At 41.1% G+C, this 20,363-nt stretch overlaps 2 protein-coding genes across 2 annotated transcripts; both read left to right on the top strand.

The window, feature by feature from the left end:
• Window positions 1-245: 245 nt before the first annotated feature.
• Window positions 246-4,130, top strand: LOC134186212 (KICSTOR complex protein SZT2-like). The gene is made up of 10 exons (XM_062654128.1): window positions 246-281; window positions 1,637-1,744; window positions 1,807-1,942; window positions 2,694-2,775; window positions 2,836-2,872; window positions 3,457-3,538; window positions 3,597-3,686; window positions 3,761-3,819; window positions 3,907-3,980; window positions 4,038-4,130. The coding sequence occupies exons 1-10, from the start codon at window positions 272-274 to the stop codon at window positions 4,062-4,064; spliced, it is 705 nt and encodes a 234-aa protein (XP_062510112.1). The 5' UTR covers window positions 246-271; the 3' UTR covers window positions 4,065-4,130.
• LOC134185239 (KICSTOR complex protein SZT2-like) lies at window positions 4,068-20,120 on the top strand. The gene is made up of 46 exons (XM_062653019.1): window positions 4,068-4,092; window positions 4,444-4,567; window positions 4,634-4,672; window positions 4,726-4,855; window positions 6,033-6,076; window positions 6,138-6,215; window positions 6,687-6,762; window positions 6,807-6,946; window positions 7,008-7,131; window positions 7,191-7,366; window positions 7,805-8,062; window positions 8,121-8,199; window positions 8,314-8,547; window positions 8,600-10,181; window positions 10,234-10,352; window positions 10,422-10,555; window positions 10,615-10,696; window positions 10,751-10,933; window positions 10,990-11,420; window positions 11,478-11,713; window positions 11,775-11,879; window positions 11,949-12,054; window positions 12,117-12,355; window positions 12,440-12,564; window positions 12,621-12,876; window positions 12,933-13,070; window positions 13,129-13,380; window positions 13,439-14,226; window positions 14,280-14,394; window positions 15,192-15,236; window positions 15,302-15,444; window positions 15,990-16,163; window positions 16,217-16,294; window positions 16,354-16,626; window positions 16,685-16,709; window positions 16,774-16,850; window positions 16,927-17,070; window positions 17,144-17,346; window positions 17,478-17,535; window positions 17,597-17,689; window positions 17,970-18,044; window positions 18,106-19,158; window positions 19,214-19,350; window positions 19,408-19,477; window positions 19,654-19,728; window positions 19,792-20,120. Exons 1-46 carry the CDS (start codon window positions 4,068-4,070, stop codon window positions 19,945-19,947), a joined length of 9,297 nt encoding a protein of 3,098 aa, XP_062509003.1. The 3' UTR covers window positions 19,948-20,120.
• The last annotated feature ends 243 nt before the right edge of the window (window positions 20,121-20,363 follow it).

Raw genomic sequence — 20,363 nt, 5'->3', positions numbered from 1 at the left:
AAGTATGTTGTCGGTAGTTTTGCGTGCCTGGTTGTGACGTTGTCTACACACCGAAACTCCAAGTCACAGTTTTAGCTCACATACCATCTCGCAATTTAAACACTAGGAAGGTGTGTTTTGATGTACGTGTAGCTTGTGTTTGTGTGGAAATATTAAGTTGTTTGGTATTTAGCCTCTGCAAGTTTTAGTTCAGGGCAAGACGTTTTCTTCAAACATGGTTGAGTCTTTTCTTCTGGACATTCAAAGTCAATTGTTTCGACTAGAGACTGAGATGTATCACGGTAAGGTTGGTTGTATGTACTGTAAATCCAGAAATGTTCATACTCATGAAAAGTTGTACAAAATAACATGAATACTAAAATTTGTAGATAGATGATGCACTTGAATTAGTACCAATGTCCCATACTAACATGTGTATGAACTACTTCATGGGCAGAAGTACTAGAATTTATGAGTATGAAAATTTCTGGATTTACAATATACTGGGACTTTTACAAAATAGAGAGTTACAGTACCGTATTTCTTCAAGTAGTGGCCGCGGCCTCTATTTTAGCAAGGTTACAGAACTGCGGCCTCTAAACGAGGGCGGCTTGTATTTGAGGGCAGCATCTATTTTGATTCTCTACTTCACACCGTGACACGTTTGTACTTGAACATCACATTTTTCTGTTGACATAATTGGACACTTTGGAAGGTGCCAACCACAGCAGATGTAGCTGTAAATGCCACGGCTATCATGTTATCTACATTCTAGACATACATGCGCTGAGAACCACGTGGAAAGTACCAGTAGGTTGTGTTGACAAAATGTAATTGATAGATTGAGTGCGCATAATAGGATGGGAATCAAAAGCATGTGATATGGGCGTGGCCAGTAACTGCAGACTAGTGCGGCCTCTATTTTCAACAAGTCTCTTCAGCTGTGGCTTCTAAACGAGGGCGGCCACTATTTGAAGAAATATGGTATATTGAATTGCATCAGACTCTTGTTTGCTTGAAGTTAATTATTTGAAAGGAAGAGCTTGCATGCCTTGAGAGTTTAATTAACTAAACTCTGACTAACGTTTTGGGGTGTATCATTTACTTAATTAATTAATGATAATACAGTTATGTCATGTATGTATGCCATATGATATGTATGTGCCGTATAACCAGTTATTTCTGTAATCATGATATTTCTACAAATTCTGTGAAGAAGTCACGTAACACACAACTAGAATTTGCAGATATTTAGGCTTATCCTTGGAGTCACAGGAAGTCACTGTTCGGACGTGTACATGTGTGTACCATTAACTATCTTCTTGGTTAGAACGCAGAAATTTAAGACCGCAGAAATAATCGGTTATACGGCGTTTTGCTGCAGTGTAGGTACAGCTTGTAGTTTGAATACATACCAGCAGTAACCAAATATAGATAGTTGAGCGGATGTAGTCTGTGATTTTACCACACTTGAAGTGTAGTAAACAGTCAGAATTTACTGCAGTGGTAGGTAGCTCTTTGTCTAAATGTTGTATGATGAGTATTGCTAGGCTATATTTATCCAAGTCTCGTAGTACGCTGACATACATCAAATGATTACTGTCTGGAAGACCAAACACTACTCAACAGATGTAATGTTAATATCATTTGTTTGTAGATGAGGTGACTGTCACATCAGATCAGACAGCATCAATTGATTTTGGTCTTCTTGATATGATTCACAGTTGTACACTGGCCCTTCAGTTGCTCTCAAGTGCTGCTTCAGGTTGAGTATTGTGATATCATTCAGATTTATGGGGTAGTTTACACATTAGTTTTGTGTTATAGGAGTGGTAATTGTGTCTGATGGCGTTTGTGAATTTCTGGATGTTAACACTGCAGACACATTGCTTTATCAGCTGAGGTCATTCGACATCGCCTGCTCATTTCTTAAAGTTGGTGATGAGTTCCATCCTCAAGCAAGGTATAATGATTTTGGGCACTTCTTATAGGCTTATGTTGGCCAGGCTGATTCTTGATTTACCATAATATGAATAAGACACATAATCCAATTGATTATGAGCATTAGGTAGAAGTAGAATTAGAGCGTGTCCACACTTGGCCTAATCATTATTAGTTTGACGTTAGTGCACAAACGCCACTCGTTCATACCGGTCCTAATAATGATTAGTGTAATGCTATTCTAACAGCGGCGTATAGAGTAGTATTACTACTACATTAGTGGTGTGAGTGGTACGTTGCATGTGACTTTGGCACATGAGGTAGTATACAAGAAGATCATGCTGCTGATGTTTCTGATGTGGTGTTGTATGTTTAAACATACACGTGCAGCAACAACGTGGCAACGTATACGGAAGCGCAGGCAGATGTATACTACGTACGTGCCTGTACATGTGACAACCGTCCCATCCTTGAAGGAGCTGCCAGAGAGCAAACTGAATGTCTCCCTCTTTAAAACCTAAAGCAATGGATTTGTCAAGACAATTCATGCAAATTCTTCCCGGATGTGACAGATGAAAACTGTCAAGGCTAATTGTACTCACATGCCCATGTGACTTACTAATCCTAGTTAGTGGCGTGAACGCGCTTGCACTAATGTTGGCGTAATCATAGTTAGCCTAATCATAGTTAGTCCAGATGTCGGTGTGAACACGCTCTTAGTCTGGCTTGTTCTTCAGTTAGTGTGTACTATTAACAATGTGTGTTATGTGTAGCTATGGTTTTGTTTCAAATACTCACTTACTAAGATTCATTGCAGAAGCAAGTGGTGGAGCTCATTTGACAGTCAACTGCTTGGTAAGTGAAGTTGTGGATGGCATAGAAAGAGGCTTATGACTGAATCGGTTGTTGATCTAGAATTTTGAAGATGTTTTCTATGACCCTGATGAAGGAGGTTTGTTGCTAAATTACTACATTATTTATTGAATTTATGTTTGACTTACCAGATGAAATATTGGCTGGAATTAATTTTGGTGTTTTCCTTGAAAGAGTATATTGACGGATTCTACCTTGTCAATTTTATATCTCCAACTGTCGATATTTACCAGGTATTTTCTAGCCATTGTTTCAGGCAAGTTCTTGGTGAGAACTGAAAAGTGGCAAGAAGCACACACAGACCTACTTCAGCAGTGTAAATTATTCTCATCTTTGCTTCCCAATAGGCCCGGCTGTTTTACGTCATCCGTTTTTCATGTGTACTCTTTTAGCTTTCTACTGCATGGCCATCTTTATTGTTTATTTATGTCTTGTAAGGTAGGGAACAACTGAAGGCAAGTCTGAACGAGTTTTTGTTTAGTCTTCGGTTGTTTGTTTAGTACTGGCGGGTACATTCTCAATTTAGGGCAAATGTTTGATGAGTTTGATGTTGTCTTAATATGGCAAGAATGTTTGCATATTTTATCTTTCCAGTGACTCAAACTGTATTCCGTGCCAATATTTTATCTTATACGGTAATTCTTTTGTTAAACAAAAATTTAGATGTCGTGAATTTGTATCAGAAACTTATGCTTTGTCGTACTATACAAGCTGTGTCTCCAAATTGGACAGCAAGACAGCGATCGTATGCTCAAATATTTTATTTGTATTTCGTTGCTTATAATTTATTTCATTATTTGTAGTCGTTGGTCATTGTTTGAGGGACAGTTGTGTCTTCCTACTCTCATGAGGAAAAGATACTCTGAAGAAAAGATACAAAGTGACATTATGAGGTGATTGTGAATCACGACGCACATTCCAACATTATTACTGTCTTCAAAAACAGTTATGTGTACAATTGCTGTAGATATTTGGGTTCTCGTGTTCGAGAGGGATTTCAAATACGAGATGTCTTTCTTAGCAAAAGTGTGTAGGGTTGGCTGTAGATTTCAGAGCATGACATGATTAATTAAGAGCGTTTGATCATGTCTGTTTGTCTATTTTCTAACACAGAAGACACTCAGCTGGAAGTGAAGATTGTGATGCCGTGGAAAGAGGAAGTAAAGCTCGAGTATCATGTTGTTGGCGTATGTAGTAACATTTGTGTACATCATATATGATAATTATTTCTCGACTTGTTTTAGCCCTGGCCATTAAACCAAGTTGAGTAAGTTATGTTTGATTTTGGTGTGGTTGAAAGTTGGACTTTCTTACTTGTGGTCATTGAGCTGTGTGTGTGTGGGGGGGGCATGCGCACGTGTGTGCATGTGTGTGTGTGTGTGTGTGTGTGTGTGTGTGTGTGTGTGTGTGTGTGTGTGTGTGTGTGTGTGTGTGTGTGTGTGTGTATCTGTGTGTGTGCACGTGCTTGTGTGTGTGTGTGTGTGTGTGTGTGTGTGTGTGTGTGTGTGTGTGTGTGTGTGTGTGTGTACGCGCTCGTGCATGCGTGTGTACATGCGGCGTGCATACGTGTGTACACACATGTACTATAGTTACTTTACTTTTTCAAATATGTATTAATTAAGTATGATTAATTTTGAAGTTTGGCGACAGATTTAAGTGGTCAGCGTCTATTTCATTCTAGGAATACTATTCAGGTGTCTTTGGTTGTTGAAGCAGGCTATGATTTCTTGGTAGATATATCTGCTAAGAAAGCAGCAGGAAGCAGTCCATTTCGGTTTAACAATTACTTTTCTGTTATTTTTTTCATGAAACGATGTTAGAAATGTGGTTGTGCTTCTAGCTCTGCTGTTGTGAAGTGTTTTCTCCAAACAGTGAGGAAGTGAGTGTGACACCAATAGCTGTGGATTCCATGACAAAATTGTATTTATTTAGTTTTCAACGTTCTGATCAGTTGATGATACACCTTAGTTCGTTCTCAACCGTTTCTGCACACCATTCTGTTCCACAGAGTGCACAAGATGGCCTGCCATTGTTCTATGTCCAACCTGGTTCATCTACTCCAGTATGAGTTTTAGTATTTGTTTATGAAAGCATTGACAGATTGGCAGTCATTTATTTATGTTTTCTGGTGTACTCTTTGTAATCTTTTCACAGGGTATATTGTATACTGGTAGGTTTGAAATGTTTTGCAGTATTTTTAGTTTTATGATTTGCGATTTTTGAAAAGAAATCGCAAAACTAAAATTGCAAACATATAGGGCGGCGTTTCCACTAGCTCCTAAACTGGTTTAACAAGTGGTTGAAGCTAAACTGGTTTAAGAATTGACCTGTTTCCACCTGCGCTGAACCAGTTATATTGTAAATCTAAACCGCTTTCTTAGACCTACTTCAAAGTACGTTTGAAGTAGGTTTAGCAAAGTGGTTTAGGTTTAACGATCATGTGATAGTAGCACCAGCAGCACGCTTGTTTAAATGACTTCTGACAATGCTGTTTTGATGATATTGGCTATTTTGCTGGGATAGGATTACATTGAAAAAGATGTCAGTGTCGTTAACTAAGGGAAACAAATCAGCAGCTACGGAGAGAGAGAAGACGGTGTCATTGGTCATTGTCATGCAAATTCCTACTAGCAGATGTTGAATCATTTACAACCAACAGTTGCCCTGACTTGGCGACAGAGCAGCTCAATACTTCAAAATAAGGCATTCCTAGACGGTTTGTTTTGCACAGTCCGGATGTGCAAGTTCCCAGTGAAAACAGTCACTTTCTTGAACTGTTTTAGTTTTAAACACGTTTAAGCTAAACTAGTTTAAGGTGCAGCTAGTGGAAACACGGCCCTACTGCTGTACTAATGAAATAGTAACATTCTTAGAAATTACAAAAATTTAATCACATAATAGCTGCAGGTGGGAAATTGTAGAAAGTTCTGGTTATCTATTCATCTCAATGTCTATAGTTTAGATTCATCTGCTTGGCTGTTTGACTGATTGGCAGTTTGAGTAGTTGTCTCTTCTATGTTTGTCTGCTTGCATGTGGTGAGGTGAACCACTGAAGCCACTATAAGGTTAGGATTTGCCATTATTTACGACTTGCTATTTCTGGTTTTACATGCATTTTCTATCTTGTTCATGCACATGTTTGGGTTCTGTTTGTTTGTATTTATTCTGAATTATGTAAACAGGTGAACAGGTTGCTGTAGCATTGAACCGTTTATAAATAATACTGTGACCTTGCTTAGGTTTTGTCACAAGACGTTGCATCTCCTAGCAAGGAAAAAGGGAGGTGAGTTGGTACACTTGACATATGTTTACACATTGATTCATGAATAGTGCAATGTTTACAGAAAACCGAAGATGAGAGACCCGGTTTCTCAGTTTGCAACATTCTGGAGACCAGTCATTTCATTGGACACAAGCATCTGGTATGTGTTAGCATGTGATAACATGCAGCAAAATGGTTGTAATAGAAACTGACAGATTATGAGACGAAATATAATAAAATTTAATTGTTTCTGTTTGTTGGTTTGACTGCAGGATTAGAATCTTAGGAGTCAGATAGCTTCAAAATTTTGCTTTTGGTTGTCTTTTGTCTGTTGCTGGTCTGCATCCAACCAGTGCATTATCCATATTGTTGTACTCCTTTATTTATTTACTTGTCAGTTAAGCATCTGGTAGTAATACATATGCTGCATTTTTGTTTTGAATGTTTTCTTGTTATGGAAGACTTTATTCTAAATTAAATGAGGTGGACGTATTCTGCAATTGGTACATGTTTGTCCTTGAAATTAATTGGGTTTTGAAAAGACATATTTAATATAATTTTTAAACAATTAGAAGAGATGCAGATTTGTGGTGTTACAGAGGAAGAGTAACTAATGATCTCATTTGTGCAGGTATAAATGGTTTCACATTCATCGTATTGCCGTCCAACTGGACTATGATGCGTATGATGAGAAATCTGCTCGTGACGTTTGTGTTTGCTTGCTATGGTTTTACGTAGACCTCTACCGAAGCATCTACATGTGCCGAATGCTAGTGGTCGCTTCTCAACTGCTCAGTGCCGTAAGGCAGCGGGGAGTCTGTACTCTGCTCTTACTGATTGGTCAACGTTTGTTTTACTCGAGAACCATTCTTACATTCGTTTCATTACCAGGTATTGTGCATTGGTGGCTCTCTTTTATGGTATTTGCTCTATATTAGTTTTGATTGACTAGCAATTCAGAGTCAGAGTCATCACCTCCTTCTCATTTCTGTCTTGCTCGATTGACCCAAAAGAGCCCTCACATGGTGGTTCGAATAGCATTTGTGGCAGGTACGCCGCCTGACATTCAGTTTGAGGTGATATTAACACTCTTTAGACCATAACCAGCTTGTCATCTAATGACATGTTTTGTTAGATGGTTGAAGGACTGCGTGGAATGTTGAATACGTTGGTCGTGGAGCGTCAAACTCCTAGGATGCCTAAGATGTCGGTTACCACGAAGGGAAGACAGAAGAAGCTTGTATCGCAGGAGACGATCATTCAAACACCTGCATTTGTGATGACTAAAGTTCCGGAGAGAATTTTTGTCAGGTTAGTCACAAGTAATGGAATAAATCAATTCTTATACTTATGTACAGCACTTTTGCACATAAAATACAGTCGATGCTTGAGTAGTAACGCACTATAGTTGTGGTGGTTGGTGGTCTGATTGGTATAGTTGCAACCACGTTTTGGATTTGGATTGCTATCATGTTTAGTGATTATACTAAGCAAATATACCATTTGGTATTACTAGTTTCTCTTGCAATGATTGTATTAGATGGAACATTGCACCTCTTTCCAGAAGTGTTTACTGCTTGATGACTTCATGCGGTTCTAGACATGCAATGTTACTATGTGAATATTTGTTATCAACTTGGGGTTTAAAACAGCTTGAGTGTTGTAGATTACTGTCTACACATTTCGAAAAACCATTATCTGTGGCGTCTGCATCTGAAATTTTTGTAGTTAGCATCTGTGTGCTCATAGATACGAAAAACTTCCTGCCGAGTTGACTCATTCACAAGAGCAAGCAGCAGTTAGAGGAACTTTTGGAAATGAAGATGCTTTAGTTGGAATTGGAGAGAAGACATCAGTAGGATCAGGTAGCACATTGGTGATGCGCTCGTTGGAAAATTACCTTTATCACATACGGTGGGTGTGGAGACTTCATCCGGATGAGACAGACCAAGAATCCAGCTTTCTGAGTGTTACTACCGTTGGTCTTATCTTGTCAGCCTTGCTGAGGTGGATAACGTCACTTGCCTTGTTTGGTAACATATGTATTTATTTGGTTGCTTACCAGGTTGCGCCTTCGAGAGGGATTCCACATTGCCAGCAGTGCTCTCGGCCTTGTTTACCTAGTTAAAGAACTGCAAATGAAAGTAAATACTGTTATAGGGCATGCGCGTGCACACACACACACACACACACACACACACACACACACGCATTCACACATACACACACCACAGCTTTTTATGTCTGTTTTTGCATAGGAAACCGATGATTTGACTCAGCCGTGCCTTTTACAATACGTTTTGTTTCCACCACTGGCATGTGGTTCCAGTGGTACATCCGAACAGTCACACTCTGGTGCAGCTGTCTTGAAAGCTAAGAAGTTGCACATCGTTACTGAAGCATGGATTGAACCACAATGCGGGAGTATCACTAACTGCTCGCCATCAATGAGAGGCTGGGAGGGATTGGACTACCAGCAAATTCTAGACGAGGTTCTCGTAGGTGTTACCGTTTGCATCCAAACCATAGCATATTTCATTGTAGGTTCATCGGTCAAGTACCTCACTTGTTTCTACGCTCTGTTCGTATGAGCAGCTGTTTTTGATGTGTTGCCATCCAGGGTTGTGTCCGCCACCAACGAGACAGTGTTCGGATGGAAGACCAAACGGCAATGTCTCTCTTCAACACGTTCCATTTCTATTTGACGTCTGCTTGTTACTTCGTCAAACTAGACAACTGCAGCTTCTTTTTTCAGGGTTTGGCAAGGGTCAGAGCAGTCAAGCGAATGCGAGACTGCTCTCATTGATTTGTGAGAAGCTTGTTGGTGTTTGCGAGACTAAATTTCTGATTCAAGATGCCGACGCTGTTCGATTGACTGAACAAATTTGGCTTCGTTGTCCGGAAGAAGATCGGCAGCATGATCGACTAAAATGGCTGTTAGGGGTTTGCAGGTGGAATTGCTTTTTAAAACCTGCTGGCGAAAGCCGATTGTTTGTAGTCTTGGTGCCAGACAGTAGCACTTACTGTAAATCTGTTAGCTCTGAATCTGATGATGAAACCGACAGTGCTATACCTGTTTACATCTATGAATGTCACCAGTGGATGGAATCAGAGAAGAAGGATAAGGAAGTGACCGGTGCAACTGAAGTGACAGCTCTTGATGCTGATGTAGTCGAAGACTTGACGTTTTTGAGGCAGAACCACGAGGTGAGATTTGATGCAAGTGAAACTGATCAAGACTCTTGTGTGAGATATCATGGTGCTAGTCGAAGAGTGACTCGAACGTCGAGAAACTCATCTACTGCAGTGTTTGTTAACACTGTTTCAACTCAACTCGCAACGTTTCGTGAGCGTGTCAAAGACGTTTATTATCAGTGTTTTGTTGAGGCGACATTTGTTGCATTACGGAACAGAGAGTACGTTGATACTGCTAGTGTCACCGATGCTGTTGAGTTGTGTGAGGAAGGACGAATAGGAATCGACCTTACTGACTTTCTGAGTACCATTTGTGTTCATTTCAGCGGCATCGATGGGCAACTGAAACGGAGTGGTAGTGATCTTGCTACTCCTGTTTTGGAAAAGGCGGCATCAGTTGAAAATGATGGCGACTTGCTGGCTGGTAGAAGTTCTATATGTGGACACCCTTTGCCGATATGTCGTGTCTTTGGCAACATGATTGAAGCTCAATTTAGCTCCATTCTTGCTTCTTCATTTCAGGCTGTACCAGCAAGTAGAGAGGTCTTCTTTTTTTCACCATACGGGACTTCTTGGGAGTCTTTGTCACAGTCTTCAGACAGCCCACAGGACACACTGGGACAGAGTTTGACGGACTGCTCGGATAATGGTGACGTAGATTTTACTGACATGGGACAGCGTTCGGAGAGTCGGGCTGACAGTGAAGGCTTTGAAGAAGTTTTCACTCAGGAAGCGGCGGAGGAGGATGTGGAAGTGGCTTTTTTAGGTTATTCGTCTGGTTCTAAGGCAGATAAAGATGAAGAAGGTGAAGAAGAGGACAGTGAATCAAATGATTTGCCGCTATTCATTAGCTTTATCTGCTCTGTCAAAGACAAGAAAACAGGGCATATTCATGTGACAGCACCGTTAACGAGCATTCCCACCTGTTTGGGTAATGTTGTTTTGAGTGTTTCAAATAGTTAAGTTATGCTGTATGTATGCAGGAAGAATTGTGGAGCAGCTGGATAATGATGATGCTAACACCAGAAGCATGCCACTTGACCACAGCAACTTGGATGTGAGTGTTACACTCGATATTACACTGTTCACATTACCCCAGCAGGTACTTACGGTGTTGCTGTCATTGAAGCAAATATATTTTTTCTTGTATCAGCTATGCATTCTTTCACAGGATACGTATGCACTTGACATTCCACATTTGGATCTGGAAAGCACAGATGAAGTTTTACCTTCTTCACCAAGAGAGAGAAGATATGAACGCAGGCTGGCGTTTCGTCCTTTTTCTCCTACGTTGTCCGATCACAGGTTGATGATGATCTTCCACATCATTGTGTGATTCAATAAGTTGACATTATGCTATTTAGTGACGAGGATGAAGTGGTTTTGAATCCTCTTGGCCACTTGTCTATATCCCATCACAGGGCAGTGGAAAATTTACGCAAACAAGTAATTGTTTATTGATAACAGCAATGTTGTCAAGTTACATTAGGTTTGTGTTAGATTGTCTGGTTGATGAGCGATGAGATAATAGCAGCAGCACGGACGACTGTACCCATAACGTCAGCAACGTTGGAGAAAGTAGTTTGTCACATTCAATCTAGTCAGGTGAAGTCGTGTCAATCTGTTCGGGTTCCACTTCTGTTTGTTTACGGTGTGGAACAGAGCATGCGTCGTTTCATCCAGGTTAGATCTGTAACAGTATTGCCATCTTGTGTTTACATGTTGGCATACTTCTGTAGGAATTTGAGTCAATGTTTATTACTAGCTACAATCTCAACAAAGTAGAGAACTATTATTATCTCAGCGAAGATCGACCTCTATTACGGCATTCACACATGAAAACTGGTTCTCTGTACTCGAGCTTGGAAGGTCTTGATCATCAAACAAGAGGCAGTAGACGAGGATCAGTAGATCTATCTCACAAGGTTCACATGGATTCATTGCAATTACCATCTACATACGCAAGCCAAGCAAGTTTAGGCGGCATAAGCTTAGACTCTGTGACAACATATGATGCTGCTACGGGTGAAGGAAGTGAAGATGACAGCAGCATGCCATATCTGACTCGGATGTTACAAGAAGCCGAAGGTCACGCTATTGCCGCCTGTTCTGATTTGTGGCTCATTTTGAAGGTCTCACCTCAACATGTGGATCTTTATTTTCATTCGAGGTTGATTTCCAATTTTCTTGGAAAATTATTTGGAGCATAATGTTTGTATCCATTTAGGTATTCAGAGACGTCATCTGCAAATGAGGATAGACAGCGATGTCTTCTTGAACAAGTAGAAACTGAGGTGAAGTCGAAGTGTCGTCTGGTCAATCAGGCAATGTTACTGACTAGTTTACTGGAGAAACGTGTTTGTCACCACTTGCTGCTTTCCGAGTCGAAAGAGGACACGTGGGCTCAAGGCAGCTTAGTGTTTTCGTCATCACCCCTTTCTTTCAACTACACATCCTTATCATGTAAATATATGTTAATTTTATTTAATTAAGTTAAATTAGTAATTTATGAGTTTGTTGTTAGTTGAGCAGAATGCCATTAATTCTCTACCTCCTGGTCACTTTGAGTGCAGTCTGCAGCACACATGCCACATCCCTTTGCACTGGAGGGTTGCAGCTACAGCTGCTGGTTTGTGCTCAATTATTGTCACAAGTCTCACAAGTCTAATTAATGTTTAGTAAATATTTTTGTGTGTAGGCCTTCAAGCTGCTCATGCGGCACTTGTGCCATTTATGGTCATAAACAGGAAGAACATGTATGTCTACCAGGAACAGGGTGGTTCTGAGAATATTTTCTACATCCGGTAATGCAAACGGCTCAAGTTAGTGAAAACGGTGTAGCATGATCTTGCACATTGTTTTGTAGTTTGTCAGAGTCTATGTGTGTGACTGAGTATTTGGGACCGTCAAATCGAAAATTGTTGAGATCTCAGAGTTCAATGGAAGTGCGCAGTGCTTCATCCATGTCTGTCAGAGGAGCGAGTGAATATGGAGATGACTGGAGCACAGCGGGTGCATTTAACAATCGCACTTTGACAGAGCCAAACAATGAGAGTAAACTCGATAAAAGTGTAGCTGTTGAAGTATTTGGTATTACAAAGCCAGGTATGTAGTCTGCCGGTATTTCCACATCACTTATCGTAGAAACTTATTTTTTATGCTTTTGATTTACTTTTTGTTGACTTTTAGGCCCGGACATTACTGTGGAGTTGGTAGGCATTTTGCAGAAAAAGATTGAGAACACTTTGTTGAGTTGCTTGACGAATGTTATTTCAAGAAATCCAAATAGTAAATTGGATACTGCTGACATACAGGTTAATTAAACAACAATTCACTGTGAACGTCTTTTTTTATGAGTTCTTTGTTGTAGTTTATACAGCCACTGGGAATGGCACCGACCACCGAGTTTTCTTACGTTGTTTCAAACTTGATTCCTCTTGATCAGCGAGCGTTATTGTATTATCTTCAGCAGCATCTGTTGCAGTTTCTTGTGGCACCAAACTATCAGACTTTGTCCTCAGAAAGCCAATTCAGACATTCACAAACTCTTGGAGAAGAGCCAGAAACACTTTTGCCATACGATTGTGTGTTTCTGTACTGTCGGTCTCCAATAGAATCTGCTGCAGGTGAGTTGCAAAATGGCATATTACATGGTGAGGGCCAAGAAAATGTTGTGTTTTAGGTCTAGCTTGTGTGTATGCTCAGTGCACTGGATTTGTATTTAGTGGACTTGATGAAGCAGAAAGCACTTTTGACATAAGAGATCACTCCATTGCTGTTCTTACTGCTGTTTTTGAGTCAGAGTTGGATGCATCAAGAGGTAAGCTATTGTACAATGTGTCTTTGTTGATAGTAATATCTCATCTTTTCTCATGCAGTGTGTGATCCCGCGGTGCAATTTCAGCTGTGGGTGCGAGGTGATGTCGGTCTCAGCAACTTGAAGAAAAAACTCATGAAGAGTGTAGAACACGCTTTGTGTGACTATCTCCTGGAGTATTTTGTGTTAGTGATGCCGTTGACACCAATTCCGTGTGTGGATCTTGACCCAGACAAAACAGTTGATGCTGAAGAAGTAGATACAGACAAGTACCATGAATGGGCTATCGTGACAGTATCACACCCCACACCTGGTGAGTATCTTCTCGTTTCTCTTAATCTCACTATGCTTATTTTTGTATCGGTATCCAGAGCGCAGCCAAAGCCTCACACTGACATGCAATAGAGGGGCTGAAATAGTGTACGTTCAACCTGGTGAGTCACCTTGTTTGGCATTTGATTTGGGTGGGAAGAGCGATCTGGATGCCAAGGCAGAGGTGTTTAGGACGCAATCATGTGGTTCTGATAAAGACGACTGCCGAGTTGACGACAGACCTGAAACGCCAGAACCTCATGCTCCTCCCCAAAGTCAAGCTATTGACACTCCAACAAAGAAAAGACACCAACACACTCTGCCTAGTGCTAGGCGACTCAAAAGAATGATCAGTGGTCAGAACTCGGGTCAGGCACCTGTTGTCTCCCCGGGTGTGTCCAGTTGTTTCTCATTACCTAAAGATGTCAAGTTTGCTTTACACAGTGCATTTGTCGAGTATAGCAGGACGTCATCACTGGAAGAATCTCCACAAAAGTCTAAAATTTCCAAAGAAGTTCCCGGTTGGCTTGCAAAAGAGATTCAACGAAGAGAAAGTGAGCGACTGCGTGAGTTGTTGGAAAAGGCTGCTGTGGGTGACACGGGTAGTCTGATGAGTGCATTTCACAAGAAGGGCATTTGTTTGATGGATCACGCTTGCGAGATTCAAAGTCCAACTACTCATTGTTACAAGTTGTCACTATTGTCACGATATGCTGTCGACTACCTGCTGAAAGAAATTGAACGGGCAATTCCAACTTTCTTTCCTGAGATATCACCATTTACATTTTGTTTGGAAAACTGTGATCAAACTTATCGTCCTTACAAAACGAGAAGGAAAAGTCTGGAGGTAGACGTTTTGTTGTATTTTATTATGAGTGATTTATTAAGTTGGGTATCTAGAGTACAAGGGATGGCGAGACGTCATGCGATGGTTTACATGTAACGAAAATGCCATTGGGTGATCAATCATTTATCATTACGGGAAGAAAATTAGATGACTGGCAATACACAGTAGGTAAGAGAGGAGTGTGATAATGCGTTGGGTAACTTTTGTTTTCTTGTTCCTGTGTCATGCATATGCCTGTTGACATGTTGTTCTTTAGACTTTTCAAGTTTGTATGTGCTTTTCCTTCTGTCTGTCTTTGTGGCAGACAGTCTGTCAGAGTGTCCGTTTGTTTTTGTCTTTCTGTGTGCATGTGAGTTTGTTTTTCTCTGTCATTAGCAAGAGTGTATCTGTTCTCTACTCTTTGTCTCCAAGTTTGTCTGGTCTCTTTGTTTTTGTGGTGCCTGTAAGACTAGAACTGTTAAGCCAACAATTGTTTTATTACTAACAAATGACAATTACTGACTACCCTGCCGTTCAGTCTTTGTCAATGAATCTGTTTGTCAATTCTCTCTTTATGCAAGTTGAAGGTCTAATTGTACATACATTGTTGATTGTCACATCTGCTACTTGTCACTCGTTCTACATTAACATGCTGACTCCCTTTAGAGTGTTGTAAAACCGTAAGTTACAGAGTAGGAGTGTGCTAGTATGGAAGTGCCACAGCTACACAAGGATTGTGACGAGTTATCATTTGATATTCCAGGAGTAATTCTTAATAATCATTGTGTAGGTGTGGCACTTTGAAATGTTGATTGGCAGTGTCTTGGCACTTTATGAAGAGGGGTGTTGTTGAGTGTCTTTACATACTTGTAGTGTGTCAACTTTAATTTAGTATAGGAGCACAACACTCATTTACTGTGTTTTGGTTAGACCATATCCCTGCATGTATAGGAGATATTAGTTAGATATACTGATTGGTCTTGCAGAATCTATGGCTGGTGGCATTCATTCAAACAAGAAAGCTGGACAAGGTTATCTGTAGCTTTTTGTGAGACTGCATCTACAGCTCTTGTGACTGTGGTTGTCTGTTTGCCAGGTGCAAGCAAGCAGAGCATAAAGTTCATGCCATTCGATGGCCACACTGCGACTGGAAAACCACCGGGACAGCACACGTTTCTTGAACAGGATCAATTTATTCCAAGACAAAAGTTCTTTCTGTTTCATATTAGAGACAAGCAGGCAAGACGTTTGTTGTGGTAGTTGTTGCTTGTTGCTGATCATTAGGTATTATGTATCTTCACGTTTCTTTGTCTTTACGCTCATTGGCTGACCTACTCGTCTACAACGTTGGTTTAGCTTTGTATCCAGGGCTGTTGTAACCATGGCATTGGAGTGAAAGTTGGCTTCAGAGAACTGTCGTTTGGTTTCAGGGGACTCTATGACATTAATTTCCTGTACACTGTGCGATTTTCTTCCTGTTCTCCTTGCTTTGCCAGACAAATAGTATCCTTGAGGGCTCAGTGGTACCAGTGCCTCAGAGGCCAACGTAATGTAGACTCCAGGTTTCTTGAAATTGTATACAACATCAAGGAATCTGGAGTCTTTATTCACGTTGGTTCCAGGCACTGAATGGCTTTCAGTACCACACCCATATGTGGCAGTCTTGACAAGTTGTATCGTATGATACTTCTATGATCAATTTGATGCATTGATGTTGTTGTTCTGTTTGTGCCATCTTTGTATAATACTAGTAAATTATACCTTAAAAGTTATTGTATATATAGATCATATTCTACACGTACAACTACCCACCTGAGCTCAACAATCGGATTGACCGCTTTCTGAGTAGACTGTCTGAATGGCAGAATGCACGCAGTCGTTTCCTCGACTTTGTTTTAGGGCAGAAAATGGGTCTATTTCACCATTTTCGAACGGTTATTTCTAGAGGCTCAAGAGAAGTAAAGGATTTTTATCATCCGGTTGTCTGTTCGTAACACGTTTGTGTGTTTAGAATGCAGCAGCTGTTTTGAAAAGGAATTCTAGCGACTTGGATCAGCTAGTCCAAGAGACCGTACCTCCAACGAAAGAAGTAGTAGCTTTCAGCAAGTGAAATATGGCTTGTTTCTAAATGATCTTTATTTTGTGCAGTCTCTTCAACGGGAAAGAGGCTCGCTTTATAGTGTAGTCAGCAAGAGTACAACACCACAGAGCAGTCGGGCAGCAAGCAGCTCTCGAGGGGCAACGTCGCCAAGTGGCCGAGGACAAAGCGCTAGTTCAGGATCCACGAGTAACCGCACCAATTCAAGCACACTGGACGACTTTGATGGCCTCTATCGAGAGACGTTTCCAAGAATACCGATGCACTACAGTCTTTACTCTTCTCACAGCGATCCGGTCCGCCGCCACTGCAAGCAAGCATTGGTATGATCTTCAACTTCTCTCTCTGTTTCTGTAAAATATTTGATATAGTTGCATTTAGGACTTAAAGGCATATCAAAGAAAAAGTGAAGCAGCACAATTGCTGGCAAGCCACTCTGAGGATTTGCTTAATTCCTGTTTAATTTCTAGTGGACAACCGGGCTATTCAGTTGGCAGATATTCTTGACACTTGGCAGGGTCGATCTAAACAGAAGACTGCAATATCAGTATGAGTTGTGTAATTGCATGATTGCCATTACATGATTGCCATTACATGTTTTGCTGATGAAATGAGTGTTTCAGATGGAGCTTTTGGTGGTATTGAAACAGACAGCTCGCCTTATACACTACTGTAATTCACCATTGCTGCTCAGTCGGAAGTGGCGCAAGACTCTTATTGAAACGAGCTACCAACGAGAAGCGATCAACATTGATCTGTCCGTAGACGTAAGCGCTATCCAACATTGTGCCTATTAATATATTGTTTTGCTATTGATTTGTTTGAATGGGGATAATGCAGGACTTCACGGCGGCTGCTCAAGCTGGTGGTAGTAGAGATGTCAAGTCTGTGGACAGCGAAGCAGGAAGTGGGTTTGATGGTGAAGAAGAAGACTATTGGCACCAATGTGTACGCTTCGCGTTCTTGAATGACTATGTGACGTACCTCGAACAGCAGCTTGGCTTTTTGGTCATTGACGTGAAACAGGGTGGCTCTTTGTTCAGGTAACCTTCTTAGATTATTAGTGTGGTATAGAGCTGAGACTTGATAGAGAGACTTTGCATCTAAAGGGTAGCATAGGGTGCTAGTACTCTTGTACATGCCCTTTTGTGGTAATTGAATTCTTGATTTACAGATCTAGCTCTGTTGACAGCGGGAAGGAGACCAGCCCATCGCCGTTTGTTGTTTCTGCAGTTAGTTTTCTTTAGGTGTTTTGAAGGTTACAGGTAATTTCCTCTGGTGTTTGTTATACAGAACAGCAACTCTACACATACTGGACTGCTAGGTTCAAAGTGTCTTCAGAAAACTTTGGCAGGCGGTTTGATTTTGATGGAATTGTCCTTCCAGGTATAACAATGCTTGTGCTGGTTGTTTTGTCTTCTGCACACTCTATGTAGTGCTATGTGTCGATAGTATATAGAGTGCCGGTTCTGAACTACTTTCCAGAAGAGGCAACCGACTGGCTCAGAAATAGTCCAGAACCGGCAGACTGTAGACAGGGTTTTATGAACCCTTTCCCTTTTCTGGGTCTCAATTACTTTCTATAAGAGGCACTAGCTGGCATGCCAGTTCTGGAAAGTTGTCTAAGACCAGCACTTATATACTACTTGTGTTTCGCTTATTGTAGGATTCATACTTCTCGGTGAGACTGTACGCTCTGGAAGCGTCTCGAATTCGTCGGGATGTTGTACTGAATACACAGGTACCATAGTGTGACCACAGCAAAATTGTGTTCTTGTACTCGACAACTAGTTGTCTTTTAGATGAGCAAGCTATTTACGGACGAGTGCAGTCACTTGAAAGATCTGACACATGTGCATTCGTTTGCTTATGATTTTCATCTTCGCCAGATTCACAATTTGCTATCGACTCAACCAGGGGTGCAGTCTTTGCTTCCGAGCGGATATCCTCTGATGGATTTCCTCGACGACTTCAACACACTCTGTGTGAACCCGCCAACCTACATCAGGAATCGTCTCTTGACCGATGACATTGCTATGTCTATTCCGGTAACAGCAAGTCCTGATGACTTGTTTCGGTACCTTCTTGTCAATTCGACTGCTTATGGTTTGAAGACTCTGGAGACAAGTATCAATCAGTTTTCTGCGGCAGCGTCTCCATGCGAGCCTGTGTGGACAATGGCTGCTGGGGATAAACTTGTCTTGATGAAAGCAAGTGATGATGTTTCGCTCAGTAAGAAGAAAGGAGTGCAATCTAGATTTTTTCCGTCAGACATGGAGTTTCATTCGTATTTGCTGATTTGCCAGAAGAGCAAAGGTCTCGAAATGGTGAGTCTTGACTCGACTGAATTGCAAGGCAGCAGCTACGAGATGCATTTACGTTTCTACCTGGTGTTAATCAGTCGGCATCACATATTCCCCAGACTTACTTTGACATCTCCTCGAGGATGGAGACAGTCTATTGTCAAGTTCATTCGAAGCAGTTCACTCAGTCGAAAGGAAGAGACAGGACCAACAAGCAGTTCCCCTGCTGGCAGGTCTCCTAAGACAGCGAATAATCTTGTTGATGGTGCTGACAATGAGGATGATGAGGAGGATGACGAGGATGAGGATTCGTTTACCAGAGATTTAACCATTTCTCCTGCTCCAGTTTTGGATCCTGCTGCTATCAAAGAGCAAGTGAATGCAGCAAAGCAGCTACTTGGGGATGCAATTCGTTCAGCTACCAGGCATTTTCGTCGCGATTCATTGTGGAAACGTTTGTTGTTTGGTTACGCTGATCCAGGATCGGTCAAGAAGGACCAAACTTCTTCACGCGGGAGTTCTCAAGACAAAAGCAGTAGCCAGATAGATGAGGTATGGCTGTTTTTGGTACATATTGAACAGTGGTTCATACAGTGTTTATGCACAGACTGTGATCACTCGATTAACTTTTGAAGAGTTTGATGAGCTGCTGTGCCTGGTCTCTCCCGTCAGTTTAGACTCCATGGATAAGAGGCTTGCTCCATTTCTTCAGATGAACAGAGAATGGTATCACGGTTTAGTGAGGTGAGCAGACTTTTTCCTGCAGTTTTCTGACATTTGCTAAACACGGTTGTTTGATAGCGGCTTAACTGTTCGGTTTGGTGAACAAGTGCGTACTTTCAAAAAACCAGATGGCACAATGTTTCATTTGGTATGTCTTCCTTTTATGTGTTGTTTGTAAGAGAGGAAATAAACTGCAGAACATGTGCTTTCCGCAGTTTTTGCAAACTTTCTGCCTGTGCAGTTTTGTCTGTTGAGAGTTTTTGTTACAAACTATTTTATATGCCAGAATCATTTATCACGCTAATTTTGCATTATTTGTCATAGATTGTATTTAGTCCAGAATTTCATGATGCTTTTGTTTTACTAACTCTACATGCTACCGGATCTCGAAACAAGGCAGTAAGATCGGTTATCAAGTTTTAGCGGCTTGAGCATGTAGAGATCGACGTAACTGTTTGACAGGAGTTCACTGTTGTGTACAAGAAGACATCAGATCAGTCTTCTCAGTCGGCACAAGATGTCGAGACAGTTTCTGACCAAGAACTGGCATGTCGGGCGTTGATCGAGAATGTTGTCAACTTTACATGTTATTACGTGTGGACTCTACTGACTAAGTGACAGTGACATATTTGGTTGTAAATTGAATGATCTTGAGCAAGTTGCAGCAGCTCTCTCTAGGACTCTCTGCTACATTTTCTGTCGAATGACAAAAGGACATTTTTGTTTTGTACATAGATTACACCAGGCTGTTGGTGTTGGTAAGCAATTTTGTATACAAGCAAATGGAGATGACATTGTGTTTGAGACCGTCAGTAGAGAACATCAGCTGTCACTGGTGGCTGCATGCTGTATCTCAAAGTCTGTGACAAACAGGTGGTCAGGTGGTAATTTCTCTTATTGTTGTTTTCTTTCGTTGGTATAATTGTTTGTCTGTTTGGTTCTATTTCCTTGCATTAATTGGTTCGTCATGTGTGTCTGTTCTCTGTCAGTTGTTTCCTGTGTATTCTTCCATTTATGTGCATACCGTATTTCTT

The sequence above is a fragment of the Corticium candelabrum genome, chromosome 10, assembly GCF_963422355.1.
Source record: "Corticium candelabrum chromosome 10, ooCorCand1.1, whole genome shotgun sequence".
NCBI classification, from domain to species: Eukaryota; Metazoa; Porifera; class Homoscleromorpha; order Homosclerophorida; family Plakinidae; genus Corticium; species Corticium candelabrum.
The sequence above is the reverse complement of the archived record's forward strand: the minus strand, read 5'-3'. Positions and strand labels throughout refer to the sequence as shown.

Bases quoted from the DNA above. Each gene is read 5' to 3' on its own strand.
- LOC134186212 (XM_062654128.1), top strand. The intron at 1,943-2,693 runs GTATAATGATTT...TGTTATGTGTAG, and splicing joins GAGTTCCATCCTCAAGCAAG to CTATGGTTTTGTTTCAAATA. The intron at 3,820-3,906 runs GTGTGTAGGGTT...TTTCTAACACAG, and splicing joins AGATGTCTTTCTTAGCAAAA to AAGACACTCAGCTGGAAGTG.
- LOC134185239 (XM_062653019.1), top strand. From the start codon at position 4,068: ATGTTTGATTTTGGTGTGGTTGAAA. The intron at 8,063-8,120 runs GTGGATAACGTC...GTTGCTTACCAG, and splicing joins ATCTTGTCAGCCTTGCTGAG to GTTGCGCCTTCGAGAGGGAT. The intron at 16,851-16,926 runs GTATGAGTTGTG...TGAGTGTTTCAG, and splicing joins AACAGAAGACTGCAATATCA to ATGGAGCTTTTGGTGGTATT.